The sequence below is a fragment of the Panthera onca genome, chromosome B1 (assembly GCF_046562875.1).
Source record: "Panthera onca isolate mPanOnc1 chromosome B1, mPanOnc1 haplotype 2, whole genome shotgun sequence".
NCBI lineage: Eukaryota > Metazoa > Chordata > Mammalia > Carnivora > Felidae > Panthera > Panthera onca.
This window is the reverse complement of record NC_138342.1, coordinates 175,992,744-176,006,807: the sequence shown is the minus strand read 5'-3', so window position 1 is coordinate 176,006,807 and position 14,064 is coordinate 175,992,744. Positions and strand designations below refer to the sequence as shown.

The following is a 14,064-nucleotide window of genomic DNA, read 5'->3' as shown; positions in this document are numbered from 1 at the left end:
TTAAATAAGTTCAGTATTATGGAAAAGATCAGTTGTAATTGTTTGAAAGAGGAACTTAATTCTGATATTTTATTGGTGTCCCATAATAGCCTTTAGTACAGAGATAGTTTTAGGAGGATGGGAAGTCCTCTGAAGAGTAAATAGGGATGAAGGCTCATATTTGGATCATGAGCCTCTTTCAGTATTGCTTACATAGGTGTTTTTAGTTTCTCATATAAAATAAATAAAAATAATAACTTTTTACTGGGAAAATGTAAAATTCATGTATAGTGGAAAAATTACCAAAAATCATGTAGCATATAAATCAAAATGAAAAACTTTAGGGTTTATAGTAATTTTTCAAAGGCAGCTAAAAAATTGAATCTTAGGCATAGGCATAGAATTCCTTTAAAAGTAATTTTCATAAAAGTCAGAAAAGTGCTTGCTTCTCGTGTGGGTATTGACTGGCGAGGGACACAATAACTTTCCGGGATGATACAAATTTTTTATCTTGATGGAGGTGTGGGTTCTATAGGTTATGAAAAATAACAATAAATTTAAAAGTAAGAAAATCACTGATGCAATTTTATTTATTAACTTGTAATATTTGTAATTGACAGGAACCTCCTTAGTCAGATACCCAGTGAAAAGTTTCGATTATATAAACTAAATATGGTGGCAAAGATGGAAAACTATCTTCTTTCCAGAAGATGTAGGCGACAGTATGTATTATTTTTCTTATACTAATTAGTAACAGATTTATGAATGGTGCTCCTTTAAGAAAAAGTTTTGCAAAGTAATTAGAAATATTTAGAAATAGTATTTTGTTGGTGTTACGTATGTGCTGATTTTTAAGGCAACTTTTCTTTGTGCTTCAGTAAACTGAAGCCAGATAATGAGATCTCAGGTGAATCAATTACTAATGATTTCACCTCATTATTTTCAGCAATAGTTTTAATATATATGGTTTTGTTCTTTTATTTAATTTTAAATTTTCTCTTGGGTAGAATCATCTTGTCTCATTTTGAAGACAAACAACTACGAAAGGCCTCTGTGAGTATTATGGAACCTGAAAAATGCTGTGATAATTGCAGGTCCAGGTAAAGATTTTTTCTTCTACATAGACTTTCTAAAAGTCTTTTTCTTCCTTTTCAAATAATTTTTAATTGAGTTTTCATTGAATGATATGCATTGTAGTTTTTAAAAAACAAAATCTTTATTTAAATAGAAGACAAAGCAAACAATATTATTTTACTTTATCAATAGGTAAACCAATAAAATGATGGATCTAAATCTATCAGTAATTATATTAAATGTAAATGGTCCAAAGGTACCATTTAAAGGTAGACATTGTTAGAATTGACTTAAAAATATGACCCAACTAGGGGCTCTGGGCTGGTTCAGTTGGAAGAGCATGTGACTTTTGATCTTGGGGTCATGAGTTTGAGCCCACATTGGGTGTAGAGGTTACTTAAAAATATATGGGGCCCCTGGGTGGCTCAGTTGGTTAAGCATCCAACTCTTGACTCTAGCTGAAAAGTTCCTGGGATTGAGCCCCACGTTGGGCTCTGTGCTGAGAATGTGGAGCCTGCTTGGGATTCTCTCCCTTCCTCACTCTCTGCCCCTCCCCCACGTGGATGCACTGTCAAAATAAATAAACTTTACAAATAGATAAATAAGCTTTAAAAAAGAACAAAAATATGATCCAACTATATCCTGTCCATAAGAAATTCACCACAAGTATAATTATATAGGTAGGTTAAAAATAAAAGGCTAACAATTGTATATCATGGTAACATGGGTCAGAAGAAAGCTGGGGTTGTTATTTTAACATTAGACAGTGGAGCCTTTGGAAAAAGAATATTGCAAGGGATAAAGAAGGACATTACATGATGATAAAAATGTTATTTACCGATGAATCATAGTTCTCCACAGAAAGACACATACACATGTATATGTATACACACACACACACACACACACACACACACGCACTCACAGTGGTTTTAAGGAATTGGCTGATGCAGTTGTGGGATTGGCAGGTCTGAAATATGTAGGGCAAGCTGGCAGGCTGCAAAGTCAGGCAAGATTTCTGTGTGAACAGTTTTGAGTCACAATTCCTTGTTTTCCAGCAAACCTTAGTCTTTGTTCTTTAAGGCCTGCTTTTGATTGGATGAGACTCACATTATCCATGGTAGTCTCCTTTTTCTTAAAGCCAACTGATTGTAAGTGTTAATCCTTATCTGCAACGTAGCTTTGTAACAATATTTAGGTTACTGTTTAAGCAAATAATTGGGCCAAGTTGACACATAAAGGCAACCATCATATCCAAGAATACAGAATCCTAAATATGTATGTAGTTAACAAAAGAAGTGACAATTAAAAGGAGAAATATAGAAATCCATACTTACAGTTGTCAACTTCAGCATCTTCTCTCAGTAATTAAATGAACTAGTAGACAGAAAATCACTGAGACAGAAAAAATGAACAGGACTATTAACAAACGGGATCTAAGAACACTCCACCCAACAACAGTGGAATAAACATTCTTCCCAGGTACAGATGGAATGTTCACAAACATAGATTATATTCCAGGTCATAAAACAAACCTTAATAAATTTAAAAGAATTCTGTTCATATGGAGTGTGTTTTCCTACTATAATGGAATTAAACTAGAAATGAGTAACAGAAAAATACCAGGAAAGTCTCCAAACACTTAAAGATTAATAGCACACTGCTAAATAACCCATGAGTGAAAAGGGAGGTCTCAAGGTAAACTGAAAATATCTTGAACTGAATGAAATGAAAATGCAAAATGTATGTGATGCAGCTAAAGCAATAATGAGAGGGAGATTTAGAGCATTAAATACTCATAATAGAGGAAACGTTTCAAATCTGTAATTAAACTTCCACCTTAGGAAGCAAATAAGAGCAAAGTAAACTAAAAGGAAGCAGAAGGAAGTAGATAATAAAGAGCATAAATGAAATAGAAAACAAAATCAAAGACCTCCAAATCACATTCTTTGAAAGAGTCAATAAAATTGATAGAAACTTCTAACGAAAAAAAAAGAGGAGACACAGGTTCTTAATATTAGGAATGAAAGAAGAATTTCACTATAGGCCCAACAGACATTAAAAGGATAGTAAGGAAACAATATGAATAACTCAGTGTGCATATATTCAGAGGAAATGGACCCAATTCCTTGATAGTCTCAAACTAACAAAATTCACCCACAATGAAATAGATAATCTTTAATAGTAACCATTAAATGATAACAGTTACGGTTATTATTAACAGTATTTATTATTGTCATTAATAAATTGTTACTGTTTTTATTTCTTAGTAACAAATATTAACAGTATTTTTATTATTGTTATTATTAATAAATAGTAGTTACTGTTAAAGAAATTAGGTTGTAGTTAAAAACCTCTGGAAATAAAATTCCCTCACCAAAATGGCTTAAATGGGAAATTCTACCAAACATTTAAAAGAAGAAATCATGCCAGTTTTACAGTATGAGCCCATTTATATGATTTTCTCTCAAAAGTAAGACGATAGTATAGGAATGAAGAAAATCTCAGTGGCTGCCAGCAGTTAGAGGGAGGTGGAGGGTAGGATTACAAAGGGCTGTTAGTACAGGGGACTGTCTGAAGTGATGGAGTTGTTATGGGTCCTGATGGTGCTGGTGGCTGATTGTGGTAGTTAGGTGAATCTATGCATATGAATCAATAGATGTGGTTAAATTTGTAGAAGTTTACACATGTTCAGGCATACAGTCAATTCAATTGTATATTAATTGAAAAAATAAAATAAAAACAAATGGTATACCTAGTTGGGTCAGCTGTATACCTAGGTGTGGTAGCTGCGTTACTATTAGACAAAAAAGTAACTATTAGGGATGGAGATGATCTCTGTGCAGTGACAAAAAGTTGCTTCACCAAGAGGACAGAATTGTTCTATGCACCTCAAAAAAAAGAAACCCCAAACCCTACAAATATGCAAAGTATAAATTGACAGAACAGCTGGAAAAATCAACAAATCCACCATTAAAGCAGAGGAGTTTGATATAATTTTTAGTTATTGACAGGTTAAGCAATCCAACAATGGTGAGCTATAGAAAATGTGGTCAACGTAGTAACAAGTGATTTATTACACACTTGGTATTTAGAGCCTCGTACTAAGCAGTTAGAACAATGTATCTCAAACATTTTCACTTCACGATCCACAAATCTAATGATAATACCTGTAGGCACAGTAGGCTGTGCACTACTTGAGTGCAGGTTCTGTTCAGAACCGAGGTTAACTATACAGCACACTGGCTTGGAAGCATGGAATTAGAGACTGCACTTCTCAAACATACATGGAAGATGGATAAAAAATTTGATTCTGTGTTAGAGCAGAGCATGGTAAACAAATCCACTTTGCTGTCTGTGTGGATGACCCAAACATCTGGGAATGCAGCATACCCTTTGGTTTATATGTTGTCTATGGCTGTTTTTGTAGAGTTGAATGCCTAGTAGTTGTGACACAGAGACCATATAGCCCACAAAGCCTAAACTATTTACTATCTTGGCCCTTTATAAAAGTTTTCTAGCCCCTATGACTAGACTGTAGTGTTGTCTCAAAAGTTTTCTGTGTAATGGTATTGAAGACACCACTTTTTCTTTTATTAAAAAAAAATCTTTTTTTAATGTTTATTTCTGAGAGAGACAGAGAGACAGAGCGCAAACAGGGGAAGGGCAGAGAGAGAGAGGGAGACACAGAATCTGAAGCAGGCTCCAGGCTCCGAGCTGTCAGCACAGAGCCCAACGTGGGGCCCAAACCTATGAGATCATGACCTGAGCTAGAGTTGGACCCTCAGCCGACTGAGCCACCCAGGCGCCCTGAACACACCACTTTTTTCTGATCACAATGTATTTGAATTAAAGGAAATAAGAGGACGGGGTACCTGCGTGGCTCAGTCGGTCAAGTGTTCGACTTCGGCTCAGGTCATGATCTCACGGTTCATGAGTTCAAGCCCCACGTCAGTCTCCATGCTGACAGCTCAGAGCCTGGAAACTGCTTCAGATTCTGTGTCTCCCCCTATCTCTGCCCCTCCTCTGCTCATGCTCTGTCTCTCTCTGTCTCTCAATAATAAATAAATGTTAAGAAAATAAAAATTAAAAAAAATTGAAAAAAAAGGAAGTAAGAGGATGGAAAAATTCTCATTCCTTTGGAAATTAAAAATAACACTTTTAAATTACTCATAAATCAAAGAAAGAGAATGGAAATTAAAACATTTTTAGAACTTCAGTGATATTTACAATAATACTTTATTATTAAATTAAAACTTTAAGATCTTTACATTAAAACTTCTAAGATCCAGTATAGGTGGTACTTTGTGAGAATCAGATAGCTTTATTCATATTAGAAAAGAGAATTAATGACCTAATTATCTTACTAAAGAAAATTAGAATAGGAGGATAAACCTAAGCATAGTCTCTACCCCCCCCCCCCAAACATATTATTATATCTGGAATATTGAATATATTCTTATTGCTATTTCAAAGCTATTTGTTATAAAGAAAGCAATTGAATTAGATAGTTGAACTGTATTAGTTAATTTTCTCTAAGGAGTCCTTTTGTTCTCAATCTGCTTTAAAGAATTCTCATTTGTATTAATGATAATTCCAAATCTACCTAAAGGAAGGCTTAGGAATGTAACTTCTAAATGGATTCAAATGAGGTGCAGTTTATCTTTGTGTCATATTGTACAGGCATCAGAGTTTAATAATTTATTGCATAGGAGATTTGGTTTTTAAGTTACTTTTTTTTTTTTTTTTTTGCAACAAACTTTTTCTTCGATCACAACCTAACCCAAAAGTCCAATATTTATATAATCAGTCAAGTGGAGCTTTTCAAGCTATAATTCTGCATTCTGCTTGCTTGAACTCCTTCCTCTTCTTCCGTTTATGGTCTGAGTTACCAACTGTGAAACTTGTGTTCTAGGGCACTAGGGTTGAGAACTCTCAACATAACGTGCAGAGCTATATTGTGGTTTATATTCCATGTTTTACACAATTCACGTGGTCTTGGCTGTAATGAACTTTATTTGTAGCTTATGAAGCAGTTGGTGTATTTGAGATTTTTTTTTTTTAACTTGGCTAATAATTTCAGTAAATCTTTTTATTTCTAAAGGTACTTGCCTTAGCTAAACTTTCTATCCTGTTATTACTTAGATTGGATCGTTGCTTTTCCATTGATGACTCAGATGATACCCCACAGGACTTTGGTCCACAGGCATTCCAGCTATTATCTGCTGTGAACATCTTAGGAGAAAAGTTTGGAATTGGGCTTCCGATTTTATTTCTCCGAGGATCTGTAAGTGTCTGAATCACCTTCATTGTTCTTCTTGCACTCCTGTTATACTTTTCTTCAGAGGTTTGCTGTATTAGAATTGTAGCTTTGGCCTTAGATGAGTTGTTAGAAACTCAGAGAGCCATATTAAGTTCCAATTAAGCACTGCATTCATTACTTTTGACAAAACCTGTGTGTTATCATACCTACTCCTGTTTTCATATTTCAGGTTGATGTGCAGCTCTGCACTTCCTTCTAGAAGCATTGTATTAGCTTATTGCAGTTGGTTGGATGAATCCCTAACCTGCTCTTTCTTAGGATGCTTAAGAAAAGTTAACTTTCATTGTATCAGGATACAAATAGAACAAAATTGTCTCTTTTGTGCCCAGGAAAGTAGTAAATGCTTTGAACAAAACTTTAACTTTAGCGATTATTTGTAAATGTCTCAGTTCAATAACAATATTTGGCAGTATATTTTTTCTTTACTTCTATTCTGCTTCTTATCACAGATATTTAAAATTCCAAAGTTTTTGTTTGACCTTACCAGTGAATAAATAGTGATAGTCAGTTCAGCCACTTTTATTATTTTTCCGCAATTAGTGTGCCAGAATTATTCTAACAGTTGCAAGTACAATATGAGTAAGTCATGACTCTTAAATTCTGTAGTCCTTTGGTTCATATGATTTTATTCCTGATTTAGAAGACTGCAAAGTAAAGCTGAGTTATTAGGTATTAATATTAGTTAAATAAACCAAAAGTGGGAGATAGAATCCTTCACAAATTTGTTTATTTATTAAAAATATACTTAAAATATGGGGCGCCTGGGTGGCTCAGTTGTTTGGCCGACCGACTTCAGCTCAGGTCATGATCTCGCGGTGTCTGGGTTCAAGCCCTGCGTCGGGCTCTGTGCTGACAGCTCAGAGCTTAGAGCCTGCTTCAGATTCTGTGACTACCTCTCTCTCTTCCCTTCCCCTCCTTGTGTTCTATCAAAAAAGTAAAAAAAAAAAAAAAAAAAAAAAAAAAAAAATACTTAAAAGTAGAGATGAGTATTTCACTTTGTATGTAGAATTTAAAAAATAATTTAAGTGAGCATTTATTTGTTAAATACTTGAATGCTTCATATAAATATTTATATCGAGTTTTTTTCTTGTTTAGAAATAGACAAGTTAGTTGTGAAATATTTTTAGTGGAATATTGAAAATATGTTCACTTTTCAGGTAGCAATGTTTTTAGATTTTGAATGGAATTTAAAATTTGTTCCCCCGTCCCATTCTAATTTTGTTATCAAATCACCAGTTTGATTAGAAATTTAATAGTGTTACCACAGCTAATTAATTAATTAGTGTTCCAAGTTAAGGAACTTGGATTTAGCTGCTATGAGTGCTAATATTTTTTTTCTATCTTTTTTATTAAAGACTTGAAATTGCAAGGGATAGATTAAGTTTAATTGAGATCTGTGAAAGTTTCTTCTGTCTCTGTCATCTTCCAAAGCTGTATATCCCAGTTGAATGTGTAATTTATAAAAATTATCCTTGTTTAATTTGGTAGGATCCAGCAGTATCCAGTATCAACAAGGAAGTGTAAGTGGGCTCCTACACAAACTTGAACTGGTCACAAGAGGGATCGAATTTCACCCATTATTTGAAAACCAAGTCAGACCTCTTATACTGACAGTCTCTTCTGGGAGTCTTCAAATTAAGAAGTTTATTCTTTGTGAAATTTTATACTACCCTTGCTAGGTAAAAGTGCAAAACTTTTCAAAAAGTACCACTTAACAAAAATTTGTAGACATTAACTACAAGGAAAATAAGGCAATTTTTTTTCCTTCCATTTCAGTGATCTTGGTACCTACTGGGATATTATTTAAAAAATTGTAATTATAATTCCTTTAGGAATTTGACAAATTGTCCACCTTAACTAATTTAGAAAAAATTGATATCTTTGTAGTTAATTTTGATCTGTAATATGATAAATATCTTAAACTGAAAACTCTTGGCATTTTAAAAAGATGTTTATATATATATATATATATATATATATATTTATATATATATATAACAAAAATGATTTAAGCAGCATATGTTTCTCCTTTCTTACACAAGATATTTCTAAATGGTATAAACAGTTATGCAGCCATTCAGGCATTTGTGAACGGAGTTTAAAATTTGCTTTTTTGTTTAAAAAAAAACCACATTTTTTTGATGTTTATTTTTTAGAGAGAGATTGAGAGAGAGCGTGCGAGCGTGAGCATGGGGGAGGGGCAGAGAGAGGGAGACACAGAATCCGAAGCAGGCTCTAGGCTCTGAGCTGTCAGCACAGGCCCGACTTGGGGCTTGAACCCACGAACTGTGAGATCATGACCTGAGCTGAAATCGGATGCCTAACCAACTGAGCCACCCAGGCGCCCCTAAAATTTTGTTTTTAAAACAAAGTTTTAATTAGAGATTAAATAGTAGAAATGTTGCCTAAGGAACTTTGTTTTAGCTGTCTAAACATCTCACCACATAAATATTTTTAAACACCCTGTGTGAATGAGTGGTAAGATATGCAGTTATCATGATTTTATAGAAAACAGAAACACAGTCCTTAATTTTAATAACCAAGACATTAAGTGAAACCACATTTTTAATCACATTATCAAAGTGCTAAACCTTGTCATGGCTCCAGAGTTAGGTAACACTTTTGATAAAAGATGCTTTGACTAGGCAGCCACTAGCAAACTATTGGTAGTTTTAATCACCCTGTATAGTTTTAAATCTATCATACAGAAGAGGGTTATCCATTTAATTTTCTGGGTAAGCTATTTTGTCTGATTGAAATATAATCCTAGAGATAGATATTTTTTAATCTTTTGATTTTATTTTGCACTTAGAATAACAGCTCTGGGAGTGACTTTGTTAAGCCCTGGAGTGGCAGCTCTAAACTTCTTTGGCTTGTGGGAATTGGGAAAAAGTCAAAAGGAACAAAGTGAAAATGTAAATAGAAACTAGGCTGCTTTTGTTTGCACTTAAATAACATGGAGATTTAAAACTTGTTGAGTTAGAGCTTATACCTATTTTTTCCCACTAATTATTAAACATCTTTGTGTGTGTGTGTGTGTAAGACACTGTGTTTTGTGGGGAATCCCAAACCTGAATTACATGAAACTCATCATCTAATAGGAAAGGTGTTAATGATAGCTAGCTAGCTAGCTAGCTAGCTAGCTAGATAGTATAGTGTAGCATTGAAAGAGATAAAGGACATATGAGTAGATCTGAGTCCTCAAGAGAGTGCTTGTTAATAGCTGAGAAATTAGAGAAGTCTTTGTGATTCTGCCACTATCACTGGAACTTCTTGTTTTGTGGGAGATACAGTAGATTTTGGCATTTAGAGATGGAATGAGGGAAGAAAGGTGGAGGAGAATGTGACATTCCTACCACAAAAAATGACCACACAAAATAGTTGTGATTTTTAAAGAAGTTACTTCAGATAAGTGGCAAGTGCATTTGTTTTCTCTGCTAGGTAGAGGTTCAGAGATTTTGCTTTTATCAGAAAGTGATTCTTTGGGTCGTGTGTCCCAGTCAGTCTTCTCACTTCATTCTAACTCTTATCTGCTAATTAGTAGGTTTCCACATTCCTTGATATGCCAGTTTGGTGTTCTTTATTATCCCAACCTAATTTTTAGAATAAAAGAGTGAGATAATTTCCCTTTTTGAGTGTGTCTTAAAGAACTGTAGACTCCTAAAGCAAAAAGACTATTTAACCCTGTGTATCGCCTTATTTTACAGTGATCAATGCTGAATCCCTAAGAGTTAGAGGACCTGCCCTGATCATACTATTACCTTGTTGCAGAATCAGGATGAGCAAGCAGCCCTCCCGACTACCGTTTAGTGCCTTTTCTATTTATTATGCTGTTCACAGGCGATTTTACACTTTTGTTTTTGGGTTCAATGATCTGGAGAATGAATGCGACTGGTATGGGATGTGTGTGTAAAATGTGCCTTCCTTAAAATCAGTGCCCAAATCCAGTAGTCTCTATAGCAGCTTTCTGGGCATGAGGATTGCCATGGACACAAGACAACGTAAATTTATTCAACGGTACATAGCATTCATGATGATTATTGATCGTGAGGGGAAGGACAATTACTCCTTGTTGATTAGAAAAAAATCTCACTGTTTCCTACTATTAAATGTGTCCATTGCCTTCAGGCTTGCTTGCTTGCTTGCTTTCTTTCCTTTCCTTCTTTTCTTTCCTTCTTTCTTTCTTTCTTATGAAAGGAAAGGCTAGAGGAATAATTTTAGTGTTGAGATTGCTAATAAGTACTGGTTAGGCAATTTAATATCTTTGGTGTTACCAGTTTGCAAGCAATAGAATCTCCTACTATTAGTATAAGCTCCTAGCAGAGATAGAGTGCCATTACAGGTGTTACAGGGAAAACCGACTAGGTACTAAGTCATGGATTTTCTTTTAGATTAAGAAATTCAGGTTGAGTCAAAGCATCAGCTGTTAACTAATAAGAAGAAAGTTAATGTTACTGAGCCAGGCTCTGTCTTGGGTACTCAGTCTTCATCACATCCCCAGGAGATAGATGCTATTGTTAATACTTCTATAGCAGCTGAGGAAATAGAAACCCAGATAAGTTAAGGAACTTGCCCAAAGTCAAGAATCTAGTAAGTGCCAGAGCTGTGATGTGAATCCAGGTAGTCTTGCTGGAGTGACTATCATCAATGTGTATGTGTATACATATGTGTATGTATATGTTTATGTATATGCATATATACTATATGCATATATAGTATCTATGTTGCGTATGTGTGTGTTGTATAGGTATATTTGTGTGTGTGTGTACACATAATATAGTAATAAAAGATTAGAACTAGTAGTCTTGAGGTCTGTGTTCTAGTTCTAGGACCTTAGGCTTCCACTAAACATCTTTGAGCCTCTGATTATTTGTTAGCAACATGAGTAAAAAGTGACCAAGTAGATCAAAGAGCTCCAGTGTTCCTTCTAGCTCTGAAAGTCTCTGATGTTTGATTTTAAACATTCTGTTTAAGTCAACTCAAAGTCAGTTGGCGTAGGTAGGGATTTTTGTTTGTTTGTTTGTTTTAACATTTATTTATTTTGAGAGACAGAGAGAGGCAGAGCATGAGCAGGGGAGGGGGAGAGAGAGACACACACAGAATCCGAAGCAGGCTATAGGGATTGTTAATAAGGAAAAAGGTACCATGTTGTACCCGGGTGTTTCTGTTTCTCTAAATCTTGTTCCAGTAAAGTTTTGGTAAATATAATTATCATGATATTAAAGCTCATTACTTAGCCATTTTAATAAAAAGACTTCTATTTCTATTTTTATTTTTAAGATAAATAGAATGCATGTTATAGACTCTGTTAACTAAACCTATCAGAAGCCTATGTGTTAAGCTCAGTATCTAGGCACCAATGTGTCTCTGATCAGAATTCATTCCAGTTTAATCTGATTGCAGCCTAGATTTCCTTTGTATGAGGAATCGGTTTTAATTAGGCTCTTTCACTTGTATTCACATGTTTAACGTTCCAGAATGATAAACTGGTAGCTGTAACATTCTCGTCAGCTGAGTAAAACCAATACGTTCGTAATAGAGAGCCTTTATAGTGCTTGAGTCATGTCTGCTGGAACTCATCCTATAAATTGTTTTGATTTTGATCCCTGGAGTTTTAAATGCACTGGTTGTTAAACCTTCATGGAGTATAGGTGAAATGTAAAAATGTTGAATAGCAGGCTTTGCCTATTTCTAAAATTTTAGACTGCATTTCATATTAAAATTTTTAGAATATAGTAACCTCTTGACATATTCAAAGGATGAATGTTTTTGAAACATAATCTAAAATACAGAATTTATATGATCTCAGGATTACTCTAAGTAATTTAAACAGAAAAGTATGTATTACTGTGCATTAAATAGCTTATGGTATTGTTGATAACATTGTACTGTATAGTCGATCCTAAGAGCTGCTGCCTCTTCTGTGACAAGAAGCTATCTGTCAGCTTGGCAAGCCACTGCTACAGCACCAGACCCCAAAGTGCACCAAAGAGGGAGCTCTAACAATCAGGGAGGTTCCCCTTGTGCTTGCTCTGGTAATCACCCTGCAGTCGCTATAATCTGTATCCAAAAATATGGATGCCCCTTGATACTCAGGAAGCCAGTAGTTGTATGCTGGGTTCTGTGCTAACACTTCCTCATAAAAAGCAAACACCTACCTCCATGATCCTGCATACCTGCAAAAAATAGTGGAAGAGTATCCTTAGCTCAACTTCCTGCCTATAGATGTCATGAAAAAATGCATCTGAATAGTGGAACTTAAATCATACCCAGAACTCTAGCTGCAAGGGATTTTGAGAAGCAGTATTTGTAACTTTCCAGATTCTGCAAGAAAAGAAGTCACAGTGGATGAAGGTTAGAATGACTCTTGAATTACCATCTGCCCTATTCACCACAAATACATTAGAGAGGAGCAACTTTCCATAAAGCACTTTGTCTGTGTAATACTATAGACATTTAAAGGTGGTACTTAAATGTGTAGGGTATGGGAAGGAGGTAGTGAGAGGGCAGAGCGAATGAAAGGAAAAGTACTTTGTGGGGGGGGAATGTGGGAAGAGTCATTTCCATTAGATGACAAGAGAATTGCGCGTGACAGACTAGCTTCCCCAACATTGTTAAAACTTGATGGCTTGCAAAGAGTCTTCAGTTTGGAATCCTCTCTTCACTTAGGAAAAAAAAGAAAAATCTCAAAAACAGCAACTGTGTAGCATGCAGTTGCTTTTTCTGGGGTATCTCAGTCAAGCAGCTAAATCAGAAGTGATGAAGTAGGGGCGCCTGGGTGGCTCAGTCGGTTAAGCGTCCGACTTCAGCTCAGGTCACGATCTCGCGGTCCGTGAGTTCAAGCCCCGCGCCGGGCTCTGGGCTGATGGCTCAGAGCCTGGAGCCTGCTTCCGATTCTGTGTCTCCCTCTCTCTCTGCCCCTCCCCCGTTCATGCTCTGTCTCTCTCTGTCTCAAAAATAAATAAAAACGTTAAAAAAAAAAAAAAAAAAGGAGTGATGAAGTAAACTTTGCAGTACCTCTTGAACAAAAGCACCACAAATGCAGCCATGCAGTGGGAAGTGAGTTGCCATGTACTCACTGATTACTAGCTGCTGGATCACACACATTAATACCCAAGCTCCTAGTCTCATGCTGCAGATGATGATTTCTGTTTTCAGACAATGTATGTTAATAAAAGGTCTAAATAGCCTAGGTTAAATATTACAAACATATCCCAGCCTATGCATTGTAAAATGCGTGTGAATTATATGCAGAATTACCTGCCATTATTTTAGACAGAAAAGCAACTCTACTTTGATTATATATTTATTTATGGCTTAAGTATTCAGAACAAGCAGGATGGGCATAAAATTTCATACGTTTTTAAAGCTGAGATTTAGTGTTAAACCCCAAAAATGAATAGACAGTTCTGTTTCACTTATCCTGTTTAACTCAATAAGCGTTTTTTATTTTATTCCTAATTTCAGAATTCCCAGCGTCTTGCAGATCAATATCGCAGACATGATTTATTTGGCAATGGCAAGGATCACACAGAGAATTGGTGGAAGGCTTTGTCCCGTCAGCTCATGACTGAGGGATTCTTGATGGAAATTCCTGGGTATTCCAAATTTATAAGGATTTGCACTCTTACGAAAAAGGTAAACAATGTAGAAGTCTACCTGTTTGATTTAATTTTACTCACTCTTCA

The 14,064-nt window shown here is 35.3% G+C and overlaps 1 protein-coding gene across 5 annotated transcripts in view; it reads left to right on the top strand.

Annotated features, from left to right (window-relative positions):
• The window catches only part of WRN (WRN RecQ like helicase), a 149,774-nt gene that overhangs the window by 105,078 nt on the left and 30,632 nt on the right, over window positions 1–14,064 (top strand). For all 5 annotated transcript variants that reach the window (XM_078445421.2, XM_078445422.2, XM_078445420.2 and 2 more), the window contains 4 exons: window positions 600–701; window positions 987–1,079; window positions 6,199–6,340; window positions 13,844–14,014. In XM_078445421.2, the coding sequence (XP_078301547.1) occupies window positions 600–701; window positions 987–1,079; window positions 6,199–6,340; window positions 13,844–14,014 (508 nt within the window). The remainder of the gene's footprint in view (window positions 1–599; window positions 702–986; window positions 1,080–6,198; window positions 6,341–13,843; window positions 14,015–14,064) is intronic.